Source organism: Armigeres subalbatus, unplaced genomic scaffold (assembly GCF_024139115.2).
Source record: "Armigeres subalbatus isolate Guangzhou_Male unplaced genomic scaffold, GZ_Asu_2 Contig41, whole genome shotgun sequence".
NCBI classification, from domain to species: Eukaryota; Metazoa; Arthropoda; class Insecta; order Diptera; family Culicidae; genus Armigeres; species Armigeres subalbatus.
The window spans coordinates 383,025-409,986 of NW_026943162.1; the positions used below are offsets into that span (position 1 = coordinate 383,025).

Genomic DNA, 26,962 nt, shown 5'->3' on the forward strand with positions numbered 1-26,962 from the left:
AATCAGCATGTTAGAAAGATGTGACGTATTCTTCTGGACCGAACCCGTAAAACGGACTTTCGTCATCAGTAATGGAAAACTTAGGAAACTTCGTAGATCGCTCAAATAACGACACCATCTGTGCTGGCGAAGGTGCATTGGCGGGTGCTGGGAAAGACGATCTGGCACCGGGATCGATGAGAGCGGTTGCTTCTTCTGGATCTATAACACTGTTCTCCATAAAATCCGAGAGTTCTATGTCCGTAACAGTAGCTGGAACGAAATCGCTGTCGGAAAATGTAAATCGGTTGAACGGAACTATTCCGGTCTTACGAAATCCACTGATCGCTACTTCCGACCTCGCAGCACGATGGTATGCCGTGGCTAATAGAGAACTCATTTCATTTAAGGTCACCACTTTTCCTGGCTCATCCTTCAGGTAGTTTTCGATGGCTTGTGAAAAATATGTTTTAAATGGTCCCATAAAGCTTACGTCCAGGGGCTGTAATTTATGGCTACAGTGGGGCGGCAAGCTTAATACGTGTACATTGCATTCTCTCGCTCGGTCAATGAATTCAAGATTTTTGTATGGCTGCTATGACCGTCGAGTATCAGCAGAACAGGATCCTCTGCCGACGGTTTTGTATGCCGGATGAAATGTTCAAACCATTTGTTGAAGCCCTCCGCTGTCATCCAACCGCTGGGATTGCAGGAAAAAACAGTCCCTGGAGGAGCACCTAGCTTCAGCTTGTCTGTCATCCTAACTCGTGGGAATATCACAAAAGGTGGTACAAAGTGTCCGGTTGCTGACATACACATGCAGGCAGTGCTCAACACTCCCCTTTCAGCTGAAGTCAGACAGCCTACCTGCCGCCTTCCCCGTAAAGCTAGCACCTTGGAACGCTTGGACTGGACCTAGAGAAGAAAGAATAGAAGAAAAAAGTAATTTTTGTCTCAATGGACAACAAAACTAAAATATGTATTACCGGAACGATGGAAGTCTCGTCTACGTTATAAATTCTGTAATCCGGTATATTCTTCAAACGGATGGTATCTTCAAACAAATCGAAGAATTTTCCCACAGCTACACGGTTAAACCCTTGTGCTCTAGCTGCCGAAATTGCTTCCGGTGACCTTAGTGAAATTTGTGGGTGGCGCTTGCGAAATCCACTTAACCAATCGTTTCCAGCAAGCTTAAAGGATTTGTTGAATGGATGATTTATACCGTTTTTCTCGGCTAAATCGAAGGCCAGTTGTCGTATTTCTTAAATTGTTTTTCCATAGAAACTTTGTTCTATGAACAGGATATACTTCAACAGTTCCGATTCCTGCTCCGCCGTAAACACTCATGAAAACCCACCCAGGTGACGAATCTGCGACGGATGAACAACATCTATACAGCGGAGCAAAGTTGCTCTTGGAATACGATAAACGATTGCAGCACGCCGAATTGATAAGCCAATTTTTACCACTTCAACGGCCCGGTTCAGGTTATCCTGTGACCATTTCTTCCGTTCCGATCGCCTTTTGTAACACCGTACCATGATGATAGACAAACCTTGTTGATGTTTTTAATTTTTGACAACTTAAATTTGAGGTTAGATTACGAAATAAGACTGCTCGGAGCAGTATTTCCATATTGCCCCATACAGAACAGAAGTGAAAAAATCTTGTTTTAATGTAAATTTAGTTTATTATGATCTCAATTACGTGCACAAAATGTCCAGCGATAGTGTGAACATCCATTTCTATGTAAGTTTTATCCGAATTGCCGGTTGTTATTCTTCAAAAGCTTATTTTGGAATCTCAAATCTTATAACAATTTTCCGTTAGTGGCAGAAGTTCACTATTTCTGGATTATTTTCCTTTCTCAATCGAATTTTGATAAGATTTTCACAGTAGGATAACTTTGAAACATGCTTTTAAAGGTCCTATGGCAAATAATTAAAAAAAATACTATAAAGGCCAAATTAAGGCCAAATTGCCCCGTATGTTCATATTGCCCCTACTGTCCCTTTATTATATTATATTATGTATATTAACATAGCTTCCGCCGCTATATTCAGATGCTCATTCATTCGGGTCAAATTTGTTTAAAATCTCACCCAACACCAGGACTAAGTGCGCTAGTGCGCTTTGATAGGGCCTGTTTACGGATACTTGCAGCTTTTTATAGAAGTTCAACAGAGCCGGCCAGATCTTTATTATCTTTCGAAAATGTCGTTAATATCAGGTCCCAACACACCATATGTGTATCGATTTCAAGGCAGCAACGGCAAGGCGATTTTTTTGCTACTGAAGCCAAAAAAAACTCGGACAAAGCAAATTGTTCTTAGATTCATATGTAAATGACGTTCTTCCAAATGAACAACACGAAAAATTAGCTTATTATTATTTATTCTACCTGATTTCTCCCTGACTTAAAACCTCACCTTCATCGGATAGGGATTTTCTAATTCTCGTGAAACCATCGGATGACTTGTCCGATATGCTGCATATCTCCCTACTCAAATCATCAGCTTTCAATGAAGCAGAACTGGAATACCCATCACTTTGACGAGTATCGCCAATCATCCAACTTGAGCTTAGACTCACATTACCATCAGTACTGCCAGCACTTTCGGAACCGCTTGATCCATCCCATGAGGCCACTGAACCAGGCGAATGTGATCGCATGCTGAATGAACCCATTAAAGGAGCTACATTACTATAGCTGAATCTGCTAACAGAGCGGCTACATGATTGGAGAAACTTTTGGGCAGCACGTTCGGCAACTCCTCGCAGTGAAGTGGGAGCTCTCTTGAAGCTTCGATTCCGTCCATCTTCACAAATCTTCTGGATTGTCTTCGAATATCTTGGATTCTGCTCTAAAACCGCTCGTTGGAAAGCCCTCTGGTCGAAGCTTGGTTCTCGATCCAATGTATCTAGCTCGGGATGACAACTGAAAAAACTGCACTCAGCATTTGAAAGCGGCTTCAAGTGATCAAGATGATCGGGTGGACTCCTCTTAAAAACCGTACCGTCCATTTTTTTCGTGAAACGCTCTTTCAGTGTTTCGATTTGCTTAAGATTTTGTTCACAGTTGCGTGTGATTTGTGTGATGTTTTGCGTTTCCCCGGCAATTACCTCCATATTCTGCTTTAGGATGTCTAAATTTTCCGTTAACTGATTTCCAAGCTTCATGTTCTCCGATTGTACTTGAATGGCCGACTTCCAGATACGGAGATTTTCAATAAATTTCGAAGGGCCCGTCATGTCAGCGCATGTATCGATTGTGGGGTCATCATCAACGACAGATTTCGTTGGAGGTGTTTTTGGAGGACTTATTAGCATGCATGGTGGTGAAGGTACTTGCAGTTTGATGGATTTTTTCGCAACGGCTTCATTCAACCGCTGGGGTAATTCTTCATCGTACTTTTTTGAACACACATTTTTTACCTGTTTGCCTTTACCGATGGGCTTTTTTGTGGACTGAAGAATCAACAAGCTTTGCAAATCGTCTGCGGTATCACTATCACTCGAATCTGATTCCAGTATGATTCCTTCCAGGCTATCATCTGAACTAGAAACTAAAATTTCATGAAACCTTTTCTTGCTTGGATTTGTTAGTGGTTTGGGTATATTGAGGAACGGTTGTAAGTAGCGATTCACATTTGAATCAATCGGCTCATTTTCTTCAATAACAGTTGTTGGTTCAAGCGTTTTGTGAGCATCTTTTGAATCAACTTTAATGTTATCCATTTTTTCATCATCTGGAGGACTCTGGGTTTGTTTGGGTAGTTGCATGCTGCCGTGTTTCACTTCTAAGTACATCAAGTTATTGGGTTTGCGTTGCCCATCTACACTTCTAGTCGCATCCGAAATATTGATCCTGCATGTTTCTTGAACCTGTAAGCTGGCTTTCCAATCTCCTTTGATACTGAGTACTGGAATCACGTGCTTCGTTATAGTTGGTTTATTCACTGTTTCCTCCTCATTTTGATCGTTTCTTTGTTCCTCTACGGGTTGTGCTGGGGGCTGAAATTGAAAGAAATTAAGCAATATTTGAATATACATAAATATTGGTATCTGCGTGAATTCTATTATACTACCCTGTTACCCGTTTTGTCGGTGCCCTTCCATAAGATATTGTAAAAAACAAAATCCCGATGCGGAGAAAGGCATGCTAAATACTGTATAATGCGTATCATCAATAGGACTTGCGCACCTGGAAGAATAAATAGTCCTTAGCCGCTTACTCAGCAACTCCTGTCTCTACCCAATCCCAATTTGGTCGTATGCTGACAGGGCAAATGGCATTTTTTGCTGAGGTGCTAACCTGTTCGAGTGATGATTCACCAAGAAGGTTGGCGCATGAAGCTCGAAATATTGGACCTGAACAAATTCTGGAGCCGAGAAGTTCATTTCCTACTTGGCGCCCATGCGTGAAGGTGAAGCCCAAAAAATGGGAATCAGAATGAGAGCTTTGCAAGATTCAGAGCACAGTTTTGAAACCTTATAATCACAAAGAAATAGACGTCTTACTTAGAACAAAATGCAATTATAATTATCGCCACGGGAACATGATGTCGGGAATCAAGGCCAGATTTAGTCAGAAGGGGGTCCCGGAGCCGAAATTTTGTGGAGACCCCAAAAGTCGGAGGCCACTGCTCCGTTGTTCACAACTCGATTTCTGGAACTTCGACGAGCTTACCGGAGGAATTGGCTGCTCGATTGGCCGGGATGCCGGCGGATGTGGTAATTGGATTTGTTGAACATGGTGATGATCCGTTAAACACGGTGATGACCGGTCCAGGTGGGATCGCACGGCGTGGGAGGTTTCCCAGTCCGAAAGTCGAATCGCCATTCTTCGGTGGTGCTCGTTTCGTTGAAAACTCTACGTTTGGCGGTATTCGACGTTGACGGTTTTACCGGACTCGTTGATTGGATAACTGTGTTCCACAACGGGCGTAGCTACCGGCGTTCGCAGAGGGGTTGGGGGTTGGATGCTAACTGGGTCCCTTTACCGGAATCGTTGCTCGGTTCGCTGTATTCGGCGTCGGAATGGTTCACGGCGTGGCGTTTAACGATGACTCTGGGATTCAACAGATGAGTCGCTTTGCATCGGCGGATACGCAAAATGGTGTCGCTGGGCTTTGTGTGCATAGATGGTACGTTTTGCTGGCCCCCGGCTGGTTCTTGGCTTGAGATGGGCTCTCTGTCGAACCTTTGTCCTGTGAACGATAGCAGTCTCCGAGCTTCCGCTCCGGGTACCGTAAAAGAAAAGGCCCATACCATACCTGCCGGACTTGCTCGTGGATGTACAGTTGAGCATACCTAGCCATAGCCTGCGTCACGCTGATTTACTCGCTGTCCCAACCCACCGAACAACGTACGGATACAATAATCCCTTTAGCTCCTGCCTTAGAGCTTTTAATAATGTTTGTAATTTGTTTGATTTTAATGTGTCCAAGTATTGTTTCAAATCTAGAATAAGGAACTTAGAATAAGAGTAGTCTGTACGATCCAATCGAAGACGAATAAACAATTAAACAATAAAGCCTGTCCACGTTAAATTTCGGACACCCATCATCCAATGCGATTTTTGAAAATTTTCATAAACCACTGAGAAGATCAATTTACATGACAGCTGAATCTCTTCGCTTTATGTGATACTTCCAGCATATTTTTATTTTGTCCAAATTGATAAAATGGCTACAAATCAATTGGACATTATCTCAGTGTCCGAAATTTAACGTGGACAGGCTTTACAATGAGTAACTTAAATTTGTTCCTAACTGAACCAAATGATTCTCTCTTGGTTTACATTCAGTTCCAAGCTCCTTAACGGAACTTCAAAGTTCCCTTTGGCGCTCCCACCATACACAAAATTACTTAAAATTCGGGCTGATTAAGCTAAAACATTCCATCTAATCAGTACTTCTGGTTGCTTGGGTATACAATTCCGTTTAAAAGAACTACACGCTGACTTTAAACTATCCTACTTTTCAATAGATTTAATTTTCCTTTAAGCATGACACGCACTACTACTTTCTTTGGCGGTCAAAGATTCAGACGGTCCCACAGACAGGGGAACGTACCACGAAACTTCCATCCGACTAATAATTCAAACGGCGTCACTCCAAACCGTGAGAGAGGTCTAACCTTGTTATGATTGTGAACATAATTATTGAGTGCCAATCTCCAATTAGAGCTGTCCAACTTTGATGCAGCCAGTGCTTCTTTCACACCTTGGTTCTGCCTTTCAATCGCCCATTGGATTGGGGGAGTCAAAGGTATCGATTTCTGAACTGCGATTCCTCTGTTTTGCCACGTGTTGATGAATTTATCGCTTTTGAAAGGTGGCCCGTTGTCACTTTGTATGACCAACGGGTACCCCAAACAACAAAAGATCTTATTCTAGGCCTCGATATTAGATTCTGCTGTAATTTTTTCATTTCCGTAACATGTAGGTATCTGGAGTATGTGTCAACTACAAACAGGAACTCCCTGAATCCAAATTCTTTTTCCGTGAAAAAGTCAATCTGCAGAATTTCCCAGGGACCTCTGGGTAGTTCTCTGCTCGTCAGGGGAATTGGTGGGTTCTTTCTTGACAACAACAAACAAGTTTCACAAGATTTCACGTATTTCTCAATTTCACTACTTTTGCCAGACCACCAGAAGTATTCTCTCATTATTCGCTTTGTGGATGATATGCCCATATGGCCTTGATGGGCTGAATGAATAGCTCTTTGACGCAATACTAGTGGTAGAACCACGCGATCATTTTTGAACACCAAATCTCCAAGCGTACGAAGATTTTTAGCTTGCGATTCATATTGTCGAAGTCCGGTGTCCCACAATCTGGTTTCAAGCGCCAGCCTAACGCTATGCAGCTCGTCATCGTGTTCTGAGAATGATTCTACTTCCTCCCATGTCAACTCCATCGCACCTGCGTCGAGAAAGTAAAGCAAGTGCTTGTGTTCCGCTTCGTCGTCAAATGATACATTCGGTGGATTCTGTACAACAAGTCTGGAAAGTGCATCGGCCAGATTCAGGTTTCCTGGGATTCTTTTCACAAGGCTGCAATCCCATTATTCCGCCCTAGTTACTGCTCGTTTGCCAATTCTATGAAGACCCCCGAATATAAATTCGTTGGCTTCGGCATCCGTTCTTATTGTGAACGTTATGCTCATCAAATACATTGAAAATTTCTCGACTCCCCATACAACAGCCAAAGCCTCCTTATGCGTTTGGGGATACTTTTGCTCTGCAATAGTGAGGGTTTTGATGGAGAAGCTGCACTTATTGGTCCTCATGGTGCATGTGCGTGCTTAGACTCAGCAGAATATCTGCAGTGGATCACTCGGAGGAGTATAGGCGACATGACAGGAAGTCGGATGGTAGCGTAAATAGATTTTGGTGGCAGCATCAGGAAGAAGCGAGCCTCAATGAAGAAAAGAAGAAGAAACCTAGTTCAAGCAGCTGCAGGAAAAAGGATGGATAAACGGGATGCGGAATTACAACGATTATGGAAGGTGGAGCGGGAAGTCATCGATATAAAAGAGTGTTTCAAGCAGAAGCAAAGCAGTTTCGAGGCAGAAACAAACAGCATTGTTCTAGCAGTGGCTATGCAAGCGACGGATCAACCACCCGGAGCCATGAAGGTACAGGTAACGACCCACCGGCCTAAGTCACTGCCCCGGTAAGTACACCACATTACTAAATCCACCTCCCTTTAACCCAATGGAACTCGATGACTACTTCAATTAACTATCGATCACAGTATATACTAATGAATTGCAACTCTACCAATACTTTCCCTATTCTCCCTAATACCTAGCAACTCTCACAAGAATAACGATAGATTATTACTATGCTTGGCACCTCTCATGAATCAGGGTTATATTTTTTGTCAGTATGCCCATCGACGTAACAAATTGCGTCAGAACATGTAACCTCTAGATAACTCCATTAGCTTATTTGGGGACCCTATATACAAATGAATTGCAATTGCCTAACATAAACTTAATAGCAGTTGTTAATATAAAATGACGGTTTGACGTCGTCAAGGTCAAATTCAGTCTTATAATGCAGTCATCTATGCCAGATCTGTTGCGAAAACTCGATAGGATGCTACCAGTTAGGTTGATGATAATGATGAAATGGTATGTAATAATACAAATGTATGCCTTATATCCAAATTATGCCTAATTTCTATATCGAGCCTCTGATTTGAAAAGAAAAAGTTGGCAGAGTTAAATTTCCAACTACTAAGTATACATATTTATTTCATATATTTAACACTAGCTGGAAAGAGATTTCTTCGTCTTCTTGTTTGTTACGAGTGTTTTTTTTTTCTTGCAAGCTCCAAGATATTTTCAACGGTCACAGTCTTATATTTAAATATCTAGGGTAATTGATCCGATAGTCGTGGGTGTTCCTATAGTTGCGGTAGTGTAGTTTTTATCAAATATACGCAAATAACGCAGCAACCCACATTGTTTATCAATTGGTTGACCTGTCATTAAGTGAAAGAGCTGAAAACTGTTTTGGATTTACTATAAATCGGTAAAATATCACTGAAATACTGTAATTTATTCTCTGCATTGTACCAATAGTTGCGGTAGTGTTCCCATAGTTGCGAGTCCCTTATGAAAATAATGAGATTCGCAACTATAGGAACACGAATAAGAAAATATCGCAACTATTGGAACATTGCACCAATAATTGGAGGATTCATTTTAGGTAATAATGACAGGAGCTGCTGCCATCGGAATATTTTCTACTAAAAATATAAAAGAGGAACTTTCGAATGCACAATTTAGGTAAGCGAAATAAATTATAGCTTCTGTGCATGCGAACAAACAGTGGTGGAACGTGCTTAGTTCCTCCACTATTGGGTCATTTACCCTACCTACACGCCTTTTCTTTAAACTGAATTTTTAAAACCTAATTTTCAGTGGTTTTACATGGAACTTCATCTAGTTTTTTTTGTTGCAATCGGTCATGGAGGTCATGTTTTTTAAGGCATTGATCGTCGTTTTAAAAATGATCGAAGATCTTGGATCGTGATTCTTCTTAATTTATTAATTGATCGTGTTAAAGTGTGCGTCGATGCGGTTGAAGTGCCGCCTTTCGTGGTATGCAAAAGTTACTGAGCTTACATTGTGCGAGATTTTCTCTTAATTGCGAGACAATTCAGGTGATTAATAAAAGTTGATAGAGTTCATTAGTGCGCGTCGGTTCGGTCGTAGAAGCGCGATTCTCAGTATACAGAAGCCACCGAACCTGCATTGTGTTAGTTTTTTTCTTCGTCGTGATACCATGAAGGTGAAAAAGTTCTTAAACTAGTGTTCGTTTGAAAGTAGAACGGTCTCGAGACCACGGTTCTTTGTTCTGCTTTGTGCGTTAAGTTAGTTAAATTAAGTGCGCGATCGGACGTTTTTGTTTAAAACAGAACGGTCTCGAGATCACGGAATTTTGTTCTACTTAGTGCGGTCAGTAATTGAACTAATTAGTGTGCGATAATCAAACTACACGTTATACACAGCATACCGTTTACCAAGACGAGCCCTGCTACATGCCCTACCCCATATATCCAACATCCCAGTGATTTCTCGTGGAAGTGCAGATGACTCGTCGGCTTCCATCAAAGCGAGTATCACGTCAACATTTTCCCACCCATTCCTTAATTGACCTGCATTCGGACACGGCCGGCGCTGGTATTGCTTTATATTGGGTCACCAGTTTTTACACATTGAAGATGACGTTAGTCCCAAACGTCATCTGTTGGTTCCCTGTGTAATTACAGCTGACCTGGCAATAACGGAGTAGCAACCGTGGGCGGTCAATCATGCTCATGCTCATGCTCATGCAATAGTGAGGGTTTTTGATGCGCAAGCAATAACACGTGGATTATTCTCCTTGTCGAACTGCACTAACACGGCTCCTAATCCATATGTCGACGCATCGACGAACAACTTAGTCTCGTCATATCTGCTGTAGTAGCCTAATGTAGTTATTGCTTTCCATGAATCATTTTTAAGGTATTCGAATTCTTCTTCTAGTTCCGAGTCCCAATAAAACCTTCCCGATTTCGCCAACTCTCGCAATCTCCATGTCCGTTGTGCACGGTGAGGAATAAATGTCTCGATGAAATTCACCAACCCCAAGAAACTCTTAACTTCCGCCAAGGTTTCTGGGCTCCGAAAGTTCTTGAGTGCAACAATTTTTTCCTCTGCCAATTTCCAGACTTCCGCAGATACGACGAATCCTAGGAAATCGATCGACTGTTTCCCAAATCTACATTTTTCCTCGTTGATCTGTACGTTGTGGTTTTTCAAACATTTCATCACTTTTCAAGATTTCTATCGTGTTCTTCCTTGGTTTTGCCGAAGATCATGATGTCGTCCAGATAGTTTATTACCCTTTCACATCCGGAAAGTATGACAGTTTGTAACACTTCCTGAAATATATCAGGAGCGTTACAAAGTCCAAATGGTAGCCTTTTATACCGGTATATACCATCGTCCGCGAAGAAGTTAGTTAGATGACGAGAATTTCGGTCCAATTCGATATGAAAGAATGCACTTTTCATGTCCACGGTTGAAAACCATGTGGCACCATGAAGCTTCATCAAAATCGACTCGAAAGTTGGCATATTGAACGGTGTTCTATGAACTGATTTGTTAGGGCCTCTCAAGTCTATTACTAATCTTATGTCATCCTTGCCTTTAGGCACTACAAGCAATGACGAACAAAACGAGCGATCCATGCCCGGTGTGACTTTCTCGATTATTCCCGAGGACAATAAATCATCAAGTTTCTGCTTGGTCAATTCCTTGAATGCAGTTGGGATGTGGGTGTACAGGTACACATTCCGTGACGATGGCATTTCCGTATTGTCAAGGTAACGGGAGGGATGTTGAATTTGAAGAATTCTGAGAGATGAGCTGCAGGTTTCAAATGACAAATTGTTCGCTCATGCTCCGGCAGTTGTTCTAAACATACTGGAACATTTACTCCTATATCTAGCACGCTGTACCGAATTGCTCGCATTTCCTCCACAACATAAAACTTTTCGACCATCACTGGTCGATCTTCAGAAATGAACAACCTGATGAGAATACAGCAATAACTTTTATCTGCTCATTGGAGCCATAGCTTTAGTGGTCGATCGGTTTTGGGACTCATTGTTATGATTTTCGAGGATGCAAAATTGTCGGAAGTTATTTTATCGAAAGACAACTTGGTCACGGTATTCACTTGGGCACCTGAATCGATCATAAATTCAACATTTATTCCCGCCACCTTTGCGTTGAAGAGGGACATGCCAGTTGACCTCGTCCGAGTGCTGTGATTCTGTACGTTGTATATTCTTTGAATGCTTTCAAGATTTTGAGACTTGGGTGGTGAGTCCTGAAAGTTACACGATTTCTTCATTTTCTGGCGAATTTATCGAATAAACCATTCTGTAGCAACGTTATTATTCATGAACTACCAAGAAATATGAAGAAGCAGGATTGATAGAATGAAAATAATAAATTTCAATGAACGTTATTTCATATTATTACACAAATCCTAATATCATCATATTTTGGGTTTTCGTGAAAACATATAACAATAATAATGTATATACCAGTAACGTACTACATTCAATTCATATCTCTTTTTTATTATTTTATTTGCAATGCTCTTTTATATATTCCAATTCATCGTACCAAAATTAAACAAATGAGGAAATCTATTAGAACTGACTGATTCGAGAACATCAAGCCCCGCCGTTTTAAAATGAGAAAAAAAATATTTTAGGATTTGTTGCGCTACTCTGGATTTTCTGATTTCCGTACCTCATTGGTAATCTCCTGCTCCTCCGATGGGTTTGCAATAGCAGCAATTTTCTTTGGATCACCACGATCTTCCAGGTCGGCTGGTCGCTTCCGCGATCTGTTTTGAGCTTTTTCATTAGGTGCCGAACAAACACGAGCTATGTGCCCAATTCGTCCACACGTATGGCATAGTTTGTCGGCATTAGGACATGAAAAATGTTGGTGATATACACTGCTGCACCTCCAGCAGGTAGTACGACGTTGGCTGCGCAAAACACCTTGATTGAAATATCTCGTTCCACTTCTAGAACCACCAGTGCCTCGTGGGTGTCCAATACCACGCCAGTTTCCGCGGAAATTTCATGTACTTCCGTGCACCTGCTGAGGGCTCCTGGAAACCAGTGCGAGAGTTGCCGTGTCGGAATGGCTCTGTGCCCTCTGAAATTCTTCCTCGTTCGCCTTCTCCAACTCTCGATCACGTACTAGGTCAATGAGATCTTTCATAGTACCATGTCTGACCCAGTTCCTGTGTGCTAACACTCGTATCCTACAATCATTAGCACCCTTTGTGATCACTCTTACAACCGCCTTCATTTCCTCGTCCACACCGTAGTTGCAGAGTTTTGCTGCATTAGCAACTCGACGGACGAATTCGATGCTCGATTCGGTTTGTGACTGACACAAATTCATGAGCTTTTCTCTCTGTGATAAAATATAAGCTCTGGACCCGAAATAATCGTCCAACCGCGCTATAGCGTTGGGTTTCTGAACGCTCATCGGGCATTCCGGGCGTCCATTCAGTCGTGTTGAATGTTTCGCGGAGCTTAGCACCTGCCTTGATTCGGAAAACCCCAAATTTTGCTCGCTCATCGGCCGAATTGACCAGCTGTAATGAGGCAACTATAGTTTCCTTCCAGAACTCATAGGCTCGCTTGTCGATTTCGATTCTCCTTCTGTAGGTACACACTCCGGTATATTCAAGGTACCTAAAGTCCAAATATTCATTGTAGAGAGCAAAAGGACTCGTTCCTTGAGTCAGACACATCTTCCCGCATCGTACTTGTACGTGGATGACGAAGAGTGTCACCTAAGCCTTGATCTGCTGAGAGTCGAGCTACCTGCCCTCGAAAAAAATATTTCGTTCGACAGCTTCCTTTAATTCTTTCATGAGCCTTTTCTTTGAAAATTTCCTGAAAAAAAGGGATAATTCGACACGGTTGTTTCATAAGGGCCAATGTCGCAAACGTAAACAATGCCTTTTCCTGCAAATTCCTGGTGGAACATTAGAGCTAACGGCTGCGCCACTGTCGTAAACGGATGGAGAACTGTGCAGTTCTTCTCCTTCATCAAGTTCTTCCTCTATACGTTCATCCGAGAGCAGAAGCGCTCCGGATGAATCGTCATCACCGTAATATACACACTCTAAAAATGAACTACTCAAAATTGAGTCGAATCCGACTAATTTTCATTAAAAACGGGACAACTCAAAATTTGAGTAAAAGATACTACTTCAATATACTACTACTACTAGATACTACTCCCCCACCCCCTTGAAGTCGCTTCACTAAGAACTCGTCTCTGGCCCCTCTTTTTTCCGAACGAACCAAAAACGTTTCATACGGAACATTTGGCATCCCTTCTGGATGGTGAAGAATCATTATATATTGTAGATCCTGTTGAAAACCGAACTGAGGTCTCGCGACAATCGCATTTTCTCACACTTCCGGATGTCGCAACTGCATCGTGAGTAAAGAGCTGAGCAGAATGGGTACGTTTGCGTGCGTTTTGACAGTTTTCCCATGGTAAAACTGTCAAAACGCACGCAAACGTATCCATTCTGCTCAGCTCTTAAGTGTGCACCTACACGGACAGATAAATCAACCCAAACTTTGAGTTTGATATACGCACTGATGAGAATATCGCAGAAAAAAAATACCCAAATTTAAGTAGTTTTCCCTTTCTTTCCCATGATTGATGTCAAAACAAGAGCTAGATGCAAACACCTCACCGGGGTTGCTCAGCCCAATAGCCCAAATTTGAGTAAATTCAATATTCTCAATTTTGAGTTGATCAAGGTCCGCTTTGGATAAATTAAACTCAGCTTTGGGTAAATTGATTACATGGGATTAAAGGCAAACTACCTAATGCCAGAAAAGTCATTTTACTCAAATTTGGGTTATTGAGTGCAAACAACCCAATTTTGGGTAGTTTTGGTTTTCAGTGTATGCCATAGTCACCATCGCGACGCGACAGTGCAATTTAACAGCCTGTTGATATTTTTTTTACGTGAGTCGCATCGCATCGCTCGTCCCGTTTACTCTGGTTTGCCCCTAGCTCTATTATGACAAGTGTGCTGCTTGGGTTGGTCATTGCGTTCCTGTATTATTGCCAAAACACTTGTTTTAACACAGCTGGATTTATTGGTAGAAAAGCTCGCCAAAACTTAATCAAACAAGTTTGGGGCTGTCCACAAACCACGTAGACTGAAATTTCACATTTTCAAACCCCTCCCTCCCCCTAGTAGACTTTCGTAGACTTTTCCGAAACCCCTCCCCCACCCCCTTGAAGTCTCCGTAGACTTTTCAAATTTTACAAAACATCATATGTGATTGGACAATCAAAATCGAAATCAAATTTAATCCTCTGTCCACTGCTCCTGAAACCAAACCTCCAAACCTCAATTTCTGTTGAATTCGATTCCTCCTAGAGGTGTGCACTACCGCTGCCGACACTTTCGGCGCGCCACTGCTCAAAATCTGTCACACATCTGACCTACAATTATTCACGCCGGTTCAAATTTGTATAAAACCGAAGAAGTTTCAGAATTTCCGTGAAGAGTTAGAATTATTTTCCAAGGCAATTTTATGTTTAAATGGACATTCCGAAGTATTTCCTGTGGAATTTTGGAATGGTTTCCTACGTTCTTGCTTGCAGATTTGGAGCAATTTCCTGAGGTTTTTTTTGTCTATCAAAGACTTTTCCGAATAATTTGCGGTGGAAATTATAGAGAATTTTCGGTTGAAATCTTGGTGAATTTCTCGTAAAAATTTCGAATAATTTTTCAAAAAAAATACAAAAGCTTTCTTACAAAAATGGCAAACATTTTTTTACGGAAACTCAAAGAGTTTTTGGTGGGATATTCAAATAATTTCTGGTGGAAATTTTTAACAGATTATTTGGAAATTCCTAATATTTTGCATCGATCATTCCGAAGAATTTGTACTAGTACTCCCGAAGAAATTGACCTATAATATACGAAGAATTTCCTATGGAAATTTCGAAGAATTTCGCTTATATATCCGAAGAATTCCTCGCAAAAATTCCGAAGAATTGCCGCAATTAAGAAAAAAATCCCGGGGACCTCCCAGAAAATCTCCAGTGAAGGGTTTCTCGCGGAAATTTTGAAAATTATAAAGAATCACGAGGAAAATTAGAAAAAAAAATTAGCAATAAAATCCAATAGAATTTTCCTGCTCAGCACAGAAGAATTTCCTGGGAATATCCATATAGTTTTAATCCATACTTCAGACTATTACTTCAGTGAAATTCATTAGATTATTTCGATGAAGTCTTGCAAAATTTTTTGGGGAGATCCTAAAAAAATCGAACAAGTGAACTTTGCACATAGCTTCTGTATAAATTGTTTTCCAAAAAAATAAAAAAAAAAGTCTACGTAGACTTTTGGTATACCCCCCCCCGTCCCCCTTCGTAGACTAACGTAGACTTTTTCGAAACCCCTCCCTCCCCCTCAAGAGTCTACGTGGTTTATGGACAGCCCCTTTGATAATATATGAATGAATGCAATTAATATATGCAAGAATGAAAATACAATATCCTTTTTACTATTTTTAATGCACGAAAATTGTGAAAAATCATGAAACTCGAACAAATGCTTACTAATGATTGGCTCCTTACCTCTGCGTTCTCATTGATTGTGCAGCTTGAAAGTCCTTCCGATAGGTGTACAATTTTCAACTCTTTGCTGTGACTAATTTCCGCTGGCCGTTTTTGCTCCGCAATGATATCACTTTTCTTTATCCGTTTGGGAAAGATGCTTCGTTCGGAACTTTCGTACGACAGCTCTGGGTGCTGCTGTTCCCACAGTTGGGAAGGACTAAGTTTGCTGGAGTAGAATCGGTAGATTTTTCCTGAAGTTTTCGGAGTAGCAGGCTTCTTGATGATCGGTGGCGTACGCGAAGAATTTGGCTCCGCAATTAGCACATTATTGTTGGTTCGGTTGACAGTCTTTTGTTTTATGAAATTGATATTCACGCCAACATTCCTCACCTTCTTCATCTCAGCCGAAGGGCGTTGATTATTCAGTTGATTTTTCTCCGAAGGCTTGCTGCTGTTCAAAGTTACCAATTTGGTTTGCGTTTTGGGAACTTTTTTGATGATTTGAATCGCGGTGGCGCAATTTGCCCCCGCTGATTCCTTAGTTGTATTGCCACCAATCCATTTTGGTGGCGTGTTCACTTTCTTATTGCTTTTCTTTTCACTTCTCACACATTGCACACCGTGTTCATGTGAATGTACGATCTCAGATAATCCAATTTCGTTTTTAGTTTTTTCAACGAACTTTTTCGAGTACTCAATAAGGTCATCAACGTCCTCATCTCTAAACACAAACTCACTTTTATCGTGGACACTGTCGCCGCAAATGCCAATTCTTGAAATTGGCGCATTTACCGATGGATAGTACAGCTTATCAATTTCTCTGTACAGATCCTTGAAGGCTTCTGTCGCCTCGTCGTCCATAGTAGACGCAGTATGAAGCACGTGCTACCGCTGCCACCGCTCGGGTACATTTGAGATTCAAACACAACACTAAAGGATAGCACAATAACATAACCAGGTGAATCAAAAGATACGAGGGGAAATTTATTACAGTTGAAATATTACCTTGGGTGGTGGTGCTTAATAGTTTATAGACAGCAGGATACGGTAGCCGATATTTTCACGGTCGAATGCAGTTGCATTTTCCTGAGCATCGCCTTTCCATGCTTGAGTATAGGTACTTGGCCCTCGTTGAACACTCGTTTGTTTGTAAACTGAAACCATGGTAACCCCCAAAACAAGTTCAAGACGGTCAAGGTGTGCTGAAAGGTTTGCCGGCTCTCGCTAGGTCGCATCTGGTCGCATGTAGGAAACTCCCTTTTGGGTTTCGTCACTTCATGAATAGTGTTGGTGTTATTTTGTTTCATTTTCATAAAACAATCAGACTCTGTTGAGGGGAGAATATTTAAAAAACTATTACTAAAAATATTTTCGATAACGGAGCAACCGAATAAATTTATTCAGTTTATTCATTTTTATGAACTGAAATTATTGTTTTATTACTTCAATACATATTAATTCGCATCATTTTCACATGGAAATTGGGGAATTAAACCAATTACATGTTTTTTTTTACTTATTTATTAATGGCCTGAGGTCGACTTAGTAAAATAAAATCAACTTCTGTGCTTTTTTGCTAATGAAAATCTTCTTCTATATACACAGGATTTTGTTTTTACACAATTTTTTTCGCTCGTGTTTTTGATCGTGTGACTTCAATTTGCCACCAAACTCTTCGCAACATGTTTCAAAAAATCCAGAATAAATCAAAGAAAAATCACATGATTATTAATATACGTTGAACATTTAGGATGAGTGGAAAATTGAGAAAATGTGAATCGTGTAAAAACAGAATCCAGTGTATAATAATGAGTTTGCGTTTTCTTTGAGGCAATATAACTCGCGAACGGTTGGACCGATTTGCAAGATTTCCTAACTAATCGGATCGTCTTGGGCTCAGCTGTGTTTATGTATACTAACAGTAGGTCAGTTTGACGAGGAAAGTTGAAAAATTGTCAAAATGCAACGTTCTCATGAGTTCTAAAGAAAACTACCAAGTTCGAACTGAAATTGATCTAGAGTGCGAGGCTAACAATTGACAGTTTGACCGAAAGAAAAAGAACAACTTGAGGGGGATCGGGCAGGTTTGTCTAGTCTTCTATATCTTCTATATAATAAAAATGAAATGGTCTGTGTTCGTATCCGCATAACTCAAAAACGGCTGGATGGATTTTCTTCATTCCTTCAGCAAATATGTTCGTTATCGTTCCCGACGGGTTTATATGATATTTCCTCATACGAAAATTATTAGTTAAGTTGAGTAAATCGTGAAAAACTAAAATAAAGATTTGTATGAGAATTCCGTATGGGCAGTTCACAACGCGCGTTTTCGCCTACTATGCAGGACAACGTCTGCCGGGTCGACTAGTCTTCTTCTTCTTCTTATATATAAAAATGAAATGGTCTGTGTTCGTATCCGCATAACTCGAAAACGGCTGGATGGATTTTTTTCATTTCTTCAGCAGACACATTCGTTTTCGTTTCCGACGGGTTTATATGATATTTCCTTATGCGAAAATCACGAGTAAGGTTGATTAAATCGTAAAAACTAAGATTTAGATTCGTATGTACATTTCGCATGAGCAGTATACATCGCGTATTTTCGCCTACTATGCATGACAACGTCTGCCGGGTCGACTAGTCTTCTTATATATAAAAATGAAATGGTCTGTGTTCGTATCCGCATAACTCGAAAACGGCTGGATGGATTTTTTTCATTTCTTCAGCAGAAACATTCGTTATAGTTTCCGACGGGTTTATATGATATTTCCTAATGCGAAAATTACAGCTAAAGTTGAGCAAATCGTGAAAAACTAAAATTGTGATTTCTATGCGAACTTTGCATGGGCAGTTCGGAACGCACATTCTCGCCTACTATGCAGGACAACGTCTGCCGGGTCGACTAGTCTTCTATATAATAAAAATGAAATGGTCTGTGTTCGTATCCGCATAACTCGAAAACGGCTGGAGGGATTTTATTCATTCCTTCAGAAGTTACATTCGTTATAGTTTCCGACGGGTTTATATGATATTTCCTGCGAAAATTATGAATAAAGTTGAGTTAATCGTGAAAAACTAAAAATTAGATTTGTATGGAAATTTCGCAAGGGCAGTTCACAACGCGCATTTTCGCCTACTATGCAGGACAACGTCTGCCGGGTCGACTAGTCAGAAATAAAAATTCCCGATTTTGATATGGGTGTGAGATGTGTTAATAAATTCAGTGTATCGAATTCTGATGACAAATTGTATGCACAACAACCCAAGTATCTACAAAAAATCACTTCTCAGAATAAAAATGTTGGATTATTATTGCTATATTGATAACTAACAATAAAAGTAGACATATACAGTCACTCTCAAAATTGAGCGTACAGTATGGATTACATGAATATATTCGAAAATTCTAAAGGAAATTTAATTGTTGGCTCGGTTGTTTTTAATGCATTTCAATATTCATCCCTTCCTTCAATGTATGCGTACATAAAATGGTTGAAATTTTTTCACTTAAGTTCATTTATTCGAAAATAATCTCAAAATACGCCTATTAGATGTGACAAAATTGAGCGTACAGCGAACTTTTTTCTATGAAATTTCTTATTATAAACACGATTAACGTATTTTAATATTATTTTTTCATGATTATATTTATAATAATAAACATCCGCTACTTAAACATTCAATGTTTTGAAATTAAACCATGTTTTGGTCAAAATGGCGAATAAGTGAGAGGTAAGAACAATGCTATTTAACAATTCAATGCAAAAAAGATACTTTAATTTGTATGTTTCACCGGCTTCGTATCTTATATATGATAGATAATCGAAATCGAGCGAGACATACGATAAATTTGGGAAAATTCAGTCGGTAAATGATAAAAACAGATGTAAACATACAGAGAAAACGACAAATGTTAGGAATGACATAATTCAAATTTAGTATGTCTTTAACTTAAATTAGTTTTTAAGCACGATTATTGTCTCAGGTCTATCAATAAGAGTAATATTATTGAATCCAATCATTCACAGTTAAATTCTAAAAGTACAAGGTGAATGTTAAGGTACCGAACATAAAAACAGCTTTTCAATCCCGTAGAGCACTTCTGATTGAATATTGAAAAGATAGCTTAAAATCGTAATTTCATAATTAAATTTGTATTAAACTCCACGATCTGTTACCATAAAGGATACAATTGGATGATTTCCATGTGGCGAGTAAAAATAAACTTGTTTAAGAGTTCGGCAGCTTTTTTAATGATATCTTGGTGAATTTAAATGATTCAACCAAATTTGTTCCTACGGTGACTGAGTCTTCAAATATAAAATGACATCTTATAATGTATCCGTGTGCTGCTCTTTTATTAATATTATTATTAATGAGTGTCCTGAGCTTATAAGCTACCTATACATCGACTTTTAAATAAAGTTATACTTAATTTGAAATATGCCATTCCCAACATTTGTCGTTTTCTCTGTATGTTTACATCTGTTTTCATCATTTACCGACTGAATTTTCCCAAATTTATCGTATGTCTCGCTCGATTTCGATTATCTATCATATATAATACACGATGCCGGCGAAATCCATATCTTAAAGCATCTATTTTGCCCAGCAGCATTGAATTGTTAAATAGCATTGTTTATACATCTTACTTGTTCGCCATTTTGATTAAAACATGGTTTAATTTCAAAACATTGAATGTTTAAGTAGCGGATGTTTATTATTATAAATATAATCATGAAAAAACAATATTAAAATACATTAATCGTGTTTGTAATAAGAAATTTCATAGAAAAAAGTTCGCTGTACGCTCAATTTTGTCACATCTAATAGGCGTATTTTGAGATTATTTTCAAATAAATGAACTTAAGAGAAAAAATTTCAACCATTTTATGTACGCATACATTGAAAGAAGGGATGAATATTGAAATGCATTAAAAACAACCGAGCCAACAATTTAATTTCCTTTGGAATTTTCGAATATATTCATCTAATCCATGCTGTACGCTCAATTTTGAGAGTGACTGTATAAATAAACTAAAAATGCCATTGATTTCAATAAATCTAGAGAATTTCGTCGTTTGGAAGTCAACATTTAAAAATCGGTCGACATCTGATCATTTGGAAGAATAGCTTAGAATATATTCAGCTATCTTTTTTCTTTCTCAAGTCAAGTTCATTACCGTAATCACAATAATTGACTAAAAGTCAACAAACAGACCAAATCTTCAGAATGGCATGTCCCAAGTATATGTTATTTGAAAAAGATTTACAAGAATATAAATAATAAAATAAGAATAAAAAACAATTTTGAATTATATTTAAAAATTCAATATAGAGTGAAAAAAAGTACCAAACATCCTTGCCCGCTTGAAGGTTCACAATATGTCCAATTGTCAGACCGCATCGTGCTTTCGTGCTGTGCGGTTCTTTCTCTCTTTGCGGAAGGAAGTTTTTAATACTACCCGAAGCTATTTTAATTTCAACGGTGCTTCTTAGTGCTATTTGTACCCACTGATCCCGTTACGATCTTTGCAAGGACCCGTGCCTTCGTTTTACGTTGGACCAGTTTGCGGAAGTAAAATTCCGACAAGCGGTGGTAATCCTGCAGGGACACCGTTCTGGGAAAAAACCTCTTAGAAGGTCACGTCTCCACGCTCAGCCATGAGCATTAATAAAAACAAGAGGAAGGGGGAGTCTCTGAATTCTCCACTTCCTTCAAAGAAACAAGGTTTCAAGACCTGCCAAAGCGCGGAAAAAGTAGAAGGAAGCTGGAGAATTCAGATATTCCTTCTAACTCTAATATCGGAAATAATTCTTCTCCAATCGAACTGAGCAATCAGTTCGATTTGATTAATGATGAAATTGAGCAAATCGAATATACCTATAGCCCAGGTGATTCGATTCATGCGAAAAAGCAAAGGATTCCGCCAATTGTGGTATCTGTTACCGAGTTTACTGGCTTCCGGAATGAGATTTTGAGTAACCTTCAGGGGATCAAGGTTTCATTTCAGATTGCTAGGAAGGGTGACTGCCGCGTTTTGCCGGGATCCTTTGACGATCGCAAACGTCTTCTTCAGTATTTAACTGAGAAGCGCCATAAATTCTTCACATACGACGACAAAACTGAGCTATTGTTCAAAGTCGTCTTGAAAGGTCTCCCCAGTGATGATAAATCACTGGATGAGATTAAAATTGAAATTTCTCAATTACTTGGATTTTCACCAGTCCAAGTAATTAAGATGAAAAAGAAATCCCATTCTGGTACTCCCCAGAGGGGCATTTCTCAAGAATTTTATTTAGTTCATTTTAACAAAAGTGAACTAAATAATATGAAAAGTTTGGAAAAGGCCTGTATTATGTCCCATGTCCGTGTTACATGGGAACATTTCCGCAGGCCTGGGGGAAATTTCCAAAACCCCACCCAGTGCCGTAAGTGCCAAAAGTGGGGTCATGGAACCAAACATTGTCACATGGATGCTAAATGCACGCCAAGGACGCATGTCCTGTGAGAGAAGATTCCAATAAATTTAAATGTGCAAATTGTGGGGGCAATCATAAATCCAATTACTGGGAATGCCCTTCACGCAAAAAAGTTTTGAATTCCCGTGCAAAATTGATGACGGGAAATTCCAATCGGATCCCAGATTCGACGGGTAGAAATTTTTCAAACGCTCAAATTTCGAAACCAGTTACCGGTCGAGCAATTCATACCCACCACAATTCACAAACAAATTTTGCCGCTCGTCAACGGGTAGCAAGCACTTCCGTAAATTCCAATTTTTCGAATATGCCCACGTATGCAAACATCGCTGCTGGTAGACAAAATTTCTCTTCTCAAAATGAGGTTTATACCCATGTCCCAACGGAAAATAACGGTCATGTTGCCGATTCAGGTAGCATGACTGCTTCCGATTTTGATTTTTTAACTGAACAATTGCATCACATGATTGATGCAATGTTCAAAGCAAATACCATTCCTGAAGCTGTTCAGGTTGGTATAAAGTACACACACAAAATTGTTATCGGACTCCGTTTCAATGGATCCAAATAATTGTGTGAAAGTTCTAAATTGGAATGCCCGCTCTCTAAAGGGTAAGGAAGATGAATTATTCAACTTCCTTTCAGTTCATAATGTGCATATTGCCATTATTACAGAAACTTATTTAAAGCCCGGACTCTCCATTAAAAGAGATCCAAATTATTTTATCTACAGAAATGATCGTCTTGACAGCGCCTGTGGTGGGGTCGCCATTGTCATTAATAGACGTATCAAACATAAATTATTTTCTTCGTTCGAAACCAAAGTTTTTGAAACCTTGGGAGTTTCTGTTGAAACAAATTTTGGTCAATTTTCCTTCATTGCAGCCTATTTGCCTTTTCAATGCAATGGGCAGCAAAAGAATTTGTTGAAAGCTGATCTTCAAATTCTGACTCGCAACAAATCAAAATTCTTCGTAATTGGTGACTTCAATGCCAAACACCGTTCATGGAATAATGCTCAAAGCAATTCCAACGGCAACATTTTATTTGAAGATTGTTCTGCGGGATATTATACTATTCAATATCCCAATGGCCCAACTTGTTTTTCATCCACTCGAAATCTTTCGACAATTGATTTGGTTTTAACGGATTCAAGTCAGCTGTGTGGCCAATTGGTAACTCATGCTGACTTTGACTCTGATCACCTTTCTGTGACATTTGAAATCTCACAAGAAGCCATTTATAATCCAATCAGCTCTACTTTCAATTATCATAGAGCTGATTGGGATTTATATAAAACGTATATCGATAGGAATTTTGATGTTGATATTCCTCTCGATACCAATAGTGATATTGATAATGCTCTCGTATCTTTGACAAATTTAATTGTAGAAGCCAGAGGCATTGCAATTCCTAAATGTGAAATTAAATTAAACTCCATTATTATTGACGACGATCTTCAGCTACTGATCCGTCTTAAAAATGTGAGGCGAAGGCAATACCAAAGAACTCGCGATCCCGCGTTGAAAGTTATTTGGCGAGATTTGCAAAATGAAATTAGAAAAAGTTTCGCTATTCTGAGAAATGCCAACTTTGAGAATAATGTCTCGAAGTTGGATCCCAGTTCGAAACCCTTTTGGAAATTAACAAAAATTCTTAAAAAAAACCTCAAAAGCCAATTCCAGCGCTTAAAGAGGGAAATAAAATTTTATTAACAAATGGCGAAAAGGCTCAGAAACTTGCCCAGCAGTTCGAGAGTGCCCATAATTTCAGTCTAGGTCTCACTAGTCCAATTGAGGATCAGGTTACACGGAGCTTCAAAGACATTCTCAATCAAGATAATGTTTTTGACCCTTCGTTGGGAACTAATTTGGATGAAATGAGATCTATTACTAGAAAATTTAAAAATATGAAAGCCCCGGGTGATGATGGTATTTTCTACATACTTATCAAAAAACTTCCTGAGAGCTCTTTATCCTTTTTGGTTACTTTATTTAACAAATGTTTTCAATTGGCATACTTCCCAGATAAATGGAAAAACGCCAAAGTTGTTCCAATTTTGAAGCCGGATAAAAATCCAGCTGAGGCTTCTAGTTATCGCCCAATCAGTTTGCTTTCTTCAATAAGCAAACTGTTTGAAAAGATTATTTTAAATAGAATGATGGTTCATATCAATGACAGTTCTATTTTTGCTGATGAGCAATTTGGTTTTCGCCATGGGCATTCAACCACTCATCAGTTATTAAGAGTTACGAACTTAATTCGGCTCAACAAATCTGAAGGATATTCGACTGGAGTTGCTCTTCTTGGTATAGAGAAAGCATTTGACAATGTTTGGCATGAAGGTTTGATTGTAAAATTGATGAATTTTAATTTTCCTCTGTACATTATTAAACTGATCCAAAATTATTTATCAGATCGCTCACTGCAGGTAAACTATCAGAATTCTAAATCCGATAGATTACCTGTAAGGGCTGGTGTCCCCCAAGGCAGCATACTGGGGCCCATTTTGAATAACATTTTTACTTCTGACTTACCTGTTTTACCACCAGGGTGTCAAAAATCTTTGTTTGCAGATGACACGGGCCTTTCAGCCAAAGGGCGAAGCCTTCGTGTCATTTGTAGTAGATTGCAAAAAAGTTTGGATATTTTCTCCACTTACTTGCGAAAATGGAAAATTTTCCCGAATGCTTCCAAAACTCAGCTTATAATTTTTCCACATAAGCCGAGAGCTTCTTATTCGAAACCTTCTAGCAGACATATTGTCACTATGAATGGGGTTCCGATTAATTGGTCTAGCAAAGCCAAATATTTAGGATTTCTGGTGGACCAAAAAAGTAACTTTTAAAAATCACATTGAAGGCCTTCAAGCCAAAGCTATTAAGTGTCTATATCCACTTATAAACATAAAATCAAAACTTTGTCTTAAGAACAAACTTTTGGACCTGCCATGTTGTATGCTGTGCCAATATGGACTAGTTGCTGCAATACCAGAAAGAAGGCACTTCAGAGGATTCAAAATAAAATTCTGAAAATGATTCTGAAGTTGCCTCCGTGGTATAGTACCAATGAACTTCATAGAATTTCTAATATTGAGACATTGCAACAAATGTCCAACAAAATAATTTCCAATTTTAGACAAAAATCGTTGCAATCTTCTATTGCAACGATTAGCTCCTTGTACCCTTAGTATAAATTAGGTTAAGTTTAGTTTAAGTTTAAAACATTGTAATTCCTACATGGTTCAATTCAACCAGAGGAAAATTCCTAACTGCCAGAGGCAATTGAAATGTATTAATAATAACTAAAAATATAACATAGCAAATAAGGATGATAGTGTTAAGAAAACACGGAACACCTAGTCTAAGAGATGAATGCATGTATTAGATAATTAACAAATAAAATTAGTTAAAAAAAAAAAAAAAAAAAAAAAAAAAATGTCCAATTGTCCATGCTGGAGCTGTGCATTGTAGGGACGAGGGAATCAAATTTTCGAAACATCGAGGATGAACAACTTTCACACGCGGTCTAACTTTCAAATTATCAATTGATAAAAACTCGCCAACAAAATCATAACGCCAAACAGAAGATTAAACGGGACTGTTAATATTTAGCTAGTATTAATAAGGTTTATATTAGAATACTTTCTGTGTTTAAGGTCACTCCTGACAGAATCCAAGTTTCAAAGTGCTCGCGTTTTCGGGGGCACACCACTCGATACGGAAACAACGCACAACTGTCATTTTTATTTGTTCGCGCATGCTGCGACGCAGCAAAGCTGAATCAACAAAAATGGCAGTTGTCCGCCGCCTCCGTATCGAGTGGTGTGCCCCCGAAAACGCGAGCACTTTGAAACTTGGATTCTGTCAGGAGTGACCTTAACGTCGTTTGCTTCTCCCCTACTGTTCTCACCAGAAACATTCTCAAATGGAAATTGCAATCAGTATCGTCTGACGTTCTGACAATGAGTCAACATCAACACAACACTAACTGTAGGAAAACATGCTGTACTCATAATTTGAGACAAACGAAAAAAACAGTTGAACGAGTTTCATACGAATCCTAATTTTAGTTTTTCACGATTTTCTCAACAAATGATTTCACTAATGATTTTCGATTGAGGAAATATCATATAAACCCGTCGAAAACTGAATAAAATCCATCCAGCCGTTTTCGAGTTATGCGGATACGAACACAGACCATTTCATTTTCATTATATAGATTTTAGCTTTAGCATTGCCTGACTACACATATCTATGGTTGCTACTTCGTGATTGACCAGATTCAGTGAAATTGCACAAGGAATCAACTGAATGATTAACTGAGATTGTTCAAGCATTTTCAGTGTGCAAGTTTCAGTAACCCAAATGTTCAAATGATCAATGACGGCGCCGGCCACGTCCTTGTAGTCAGTTAGGAAGAGGGGAGGAATATTAGTAGGTGGTTTTTGCTATTTGAAGACCGTGTTTATCTCTGTGTCTCCACAAAAACCACAGGCATGATTATTAGGTACCGTTGGATTTGGATTCACTCTGATAAGTAGTACAAATTTGCTTCCTGCACACCGAGCAGGAACACGATCAAACGTATATCAATTGATTTACTTCTCGATCGCACAAAGTATAACGATACCAGATCTTTCGATGTGTCTATGAACCGAGCATGGACACTACTCAATACGGCATAAGCAAACTGTGGAAAAACGCGTTTAGGACGACCGAAATGACGCGCAGTATTCTGTACTTATTCGCGACGAATAGCACAAGCATTGTACTTACTTTCCCGATGGCTAC

General features: G+C 39.3%; 1 protein-coding gene across 1 annotated transcript; it reads right to left on the minus strand.

The window, feature by feature from the left end:
- Positions 1-10: 10 nt before the first annotated feature.
- Positions 11-16,818, minus strand: LOC134204123 (uncharacterized). The gene is made up of 4 exons (XM_062678955.1): positions 16,692-16,818; positions 15,705-16,616; positions 2,412-3,996; positions 11-432 (listed from the first exon to the last, which is right to left on the minus strand). Exons 2-4 carry the CDS (start codon positions 16,545-16,547, stop codon positions 11-13), a joined length of 2,850 nt encoding a protein of 949 aa, XP_062534939.1. The 5' UTR covers positions 16,548-16,616; positions 16,692-16,818.
- Positions 16,819-26,962: the final 10,144 nt, after the last annotated feature.

Excerpts from the sequence above, each read along its gene's own strand:
- LOC134204123 (XM_062678955.1), bottom strand. The coding sequence starts at position 16,547 with ATGGACGACGAGGCGACAGAAGCCTTCAAGGATCTGTACAGAGAAATT. Across the intron at positions 3,997-15,704 it reads CAATCAATGAGAACGCAGAG|CCCCCAGCACAACCCGTAGA; the intron begins GTAAGGAGCCAA and ends TTTCAATTTCAG. Across the intron at positions 433-2,411 it reads AAAATCCCTATCCGATGAAG|CCATCGAAAACTACCTGAAG; the intron begins GTGAGGTTTTAA and ends ATTTTTCACAAG.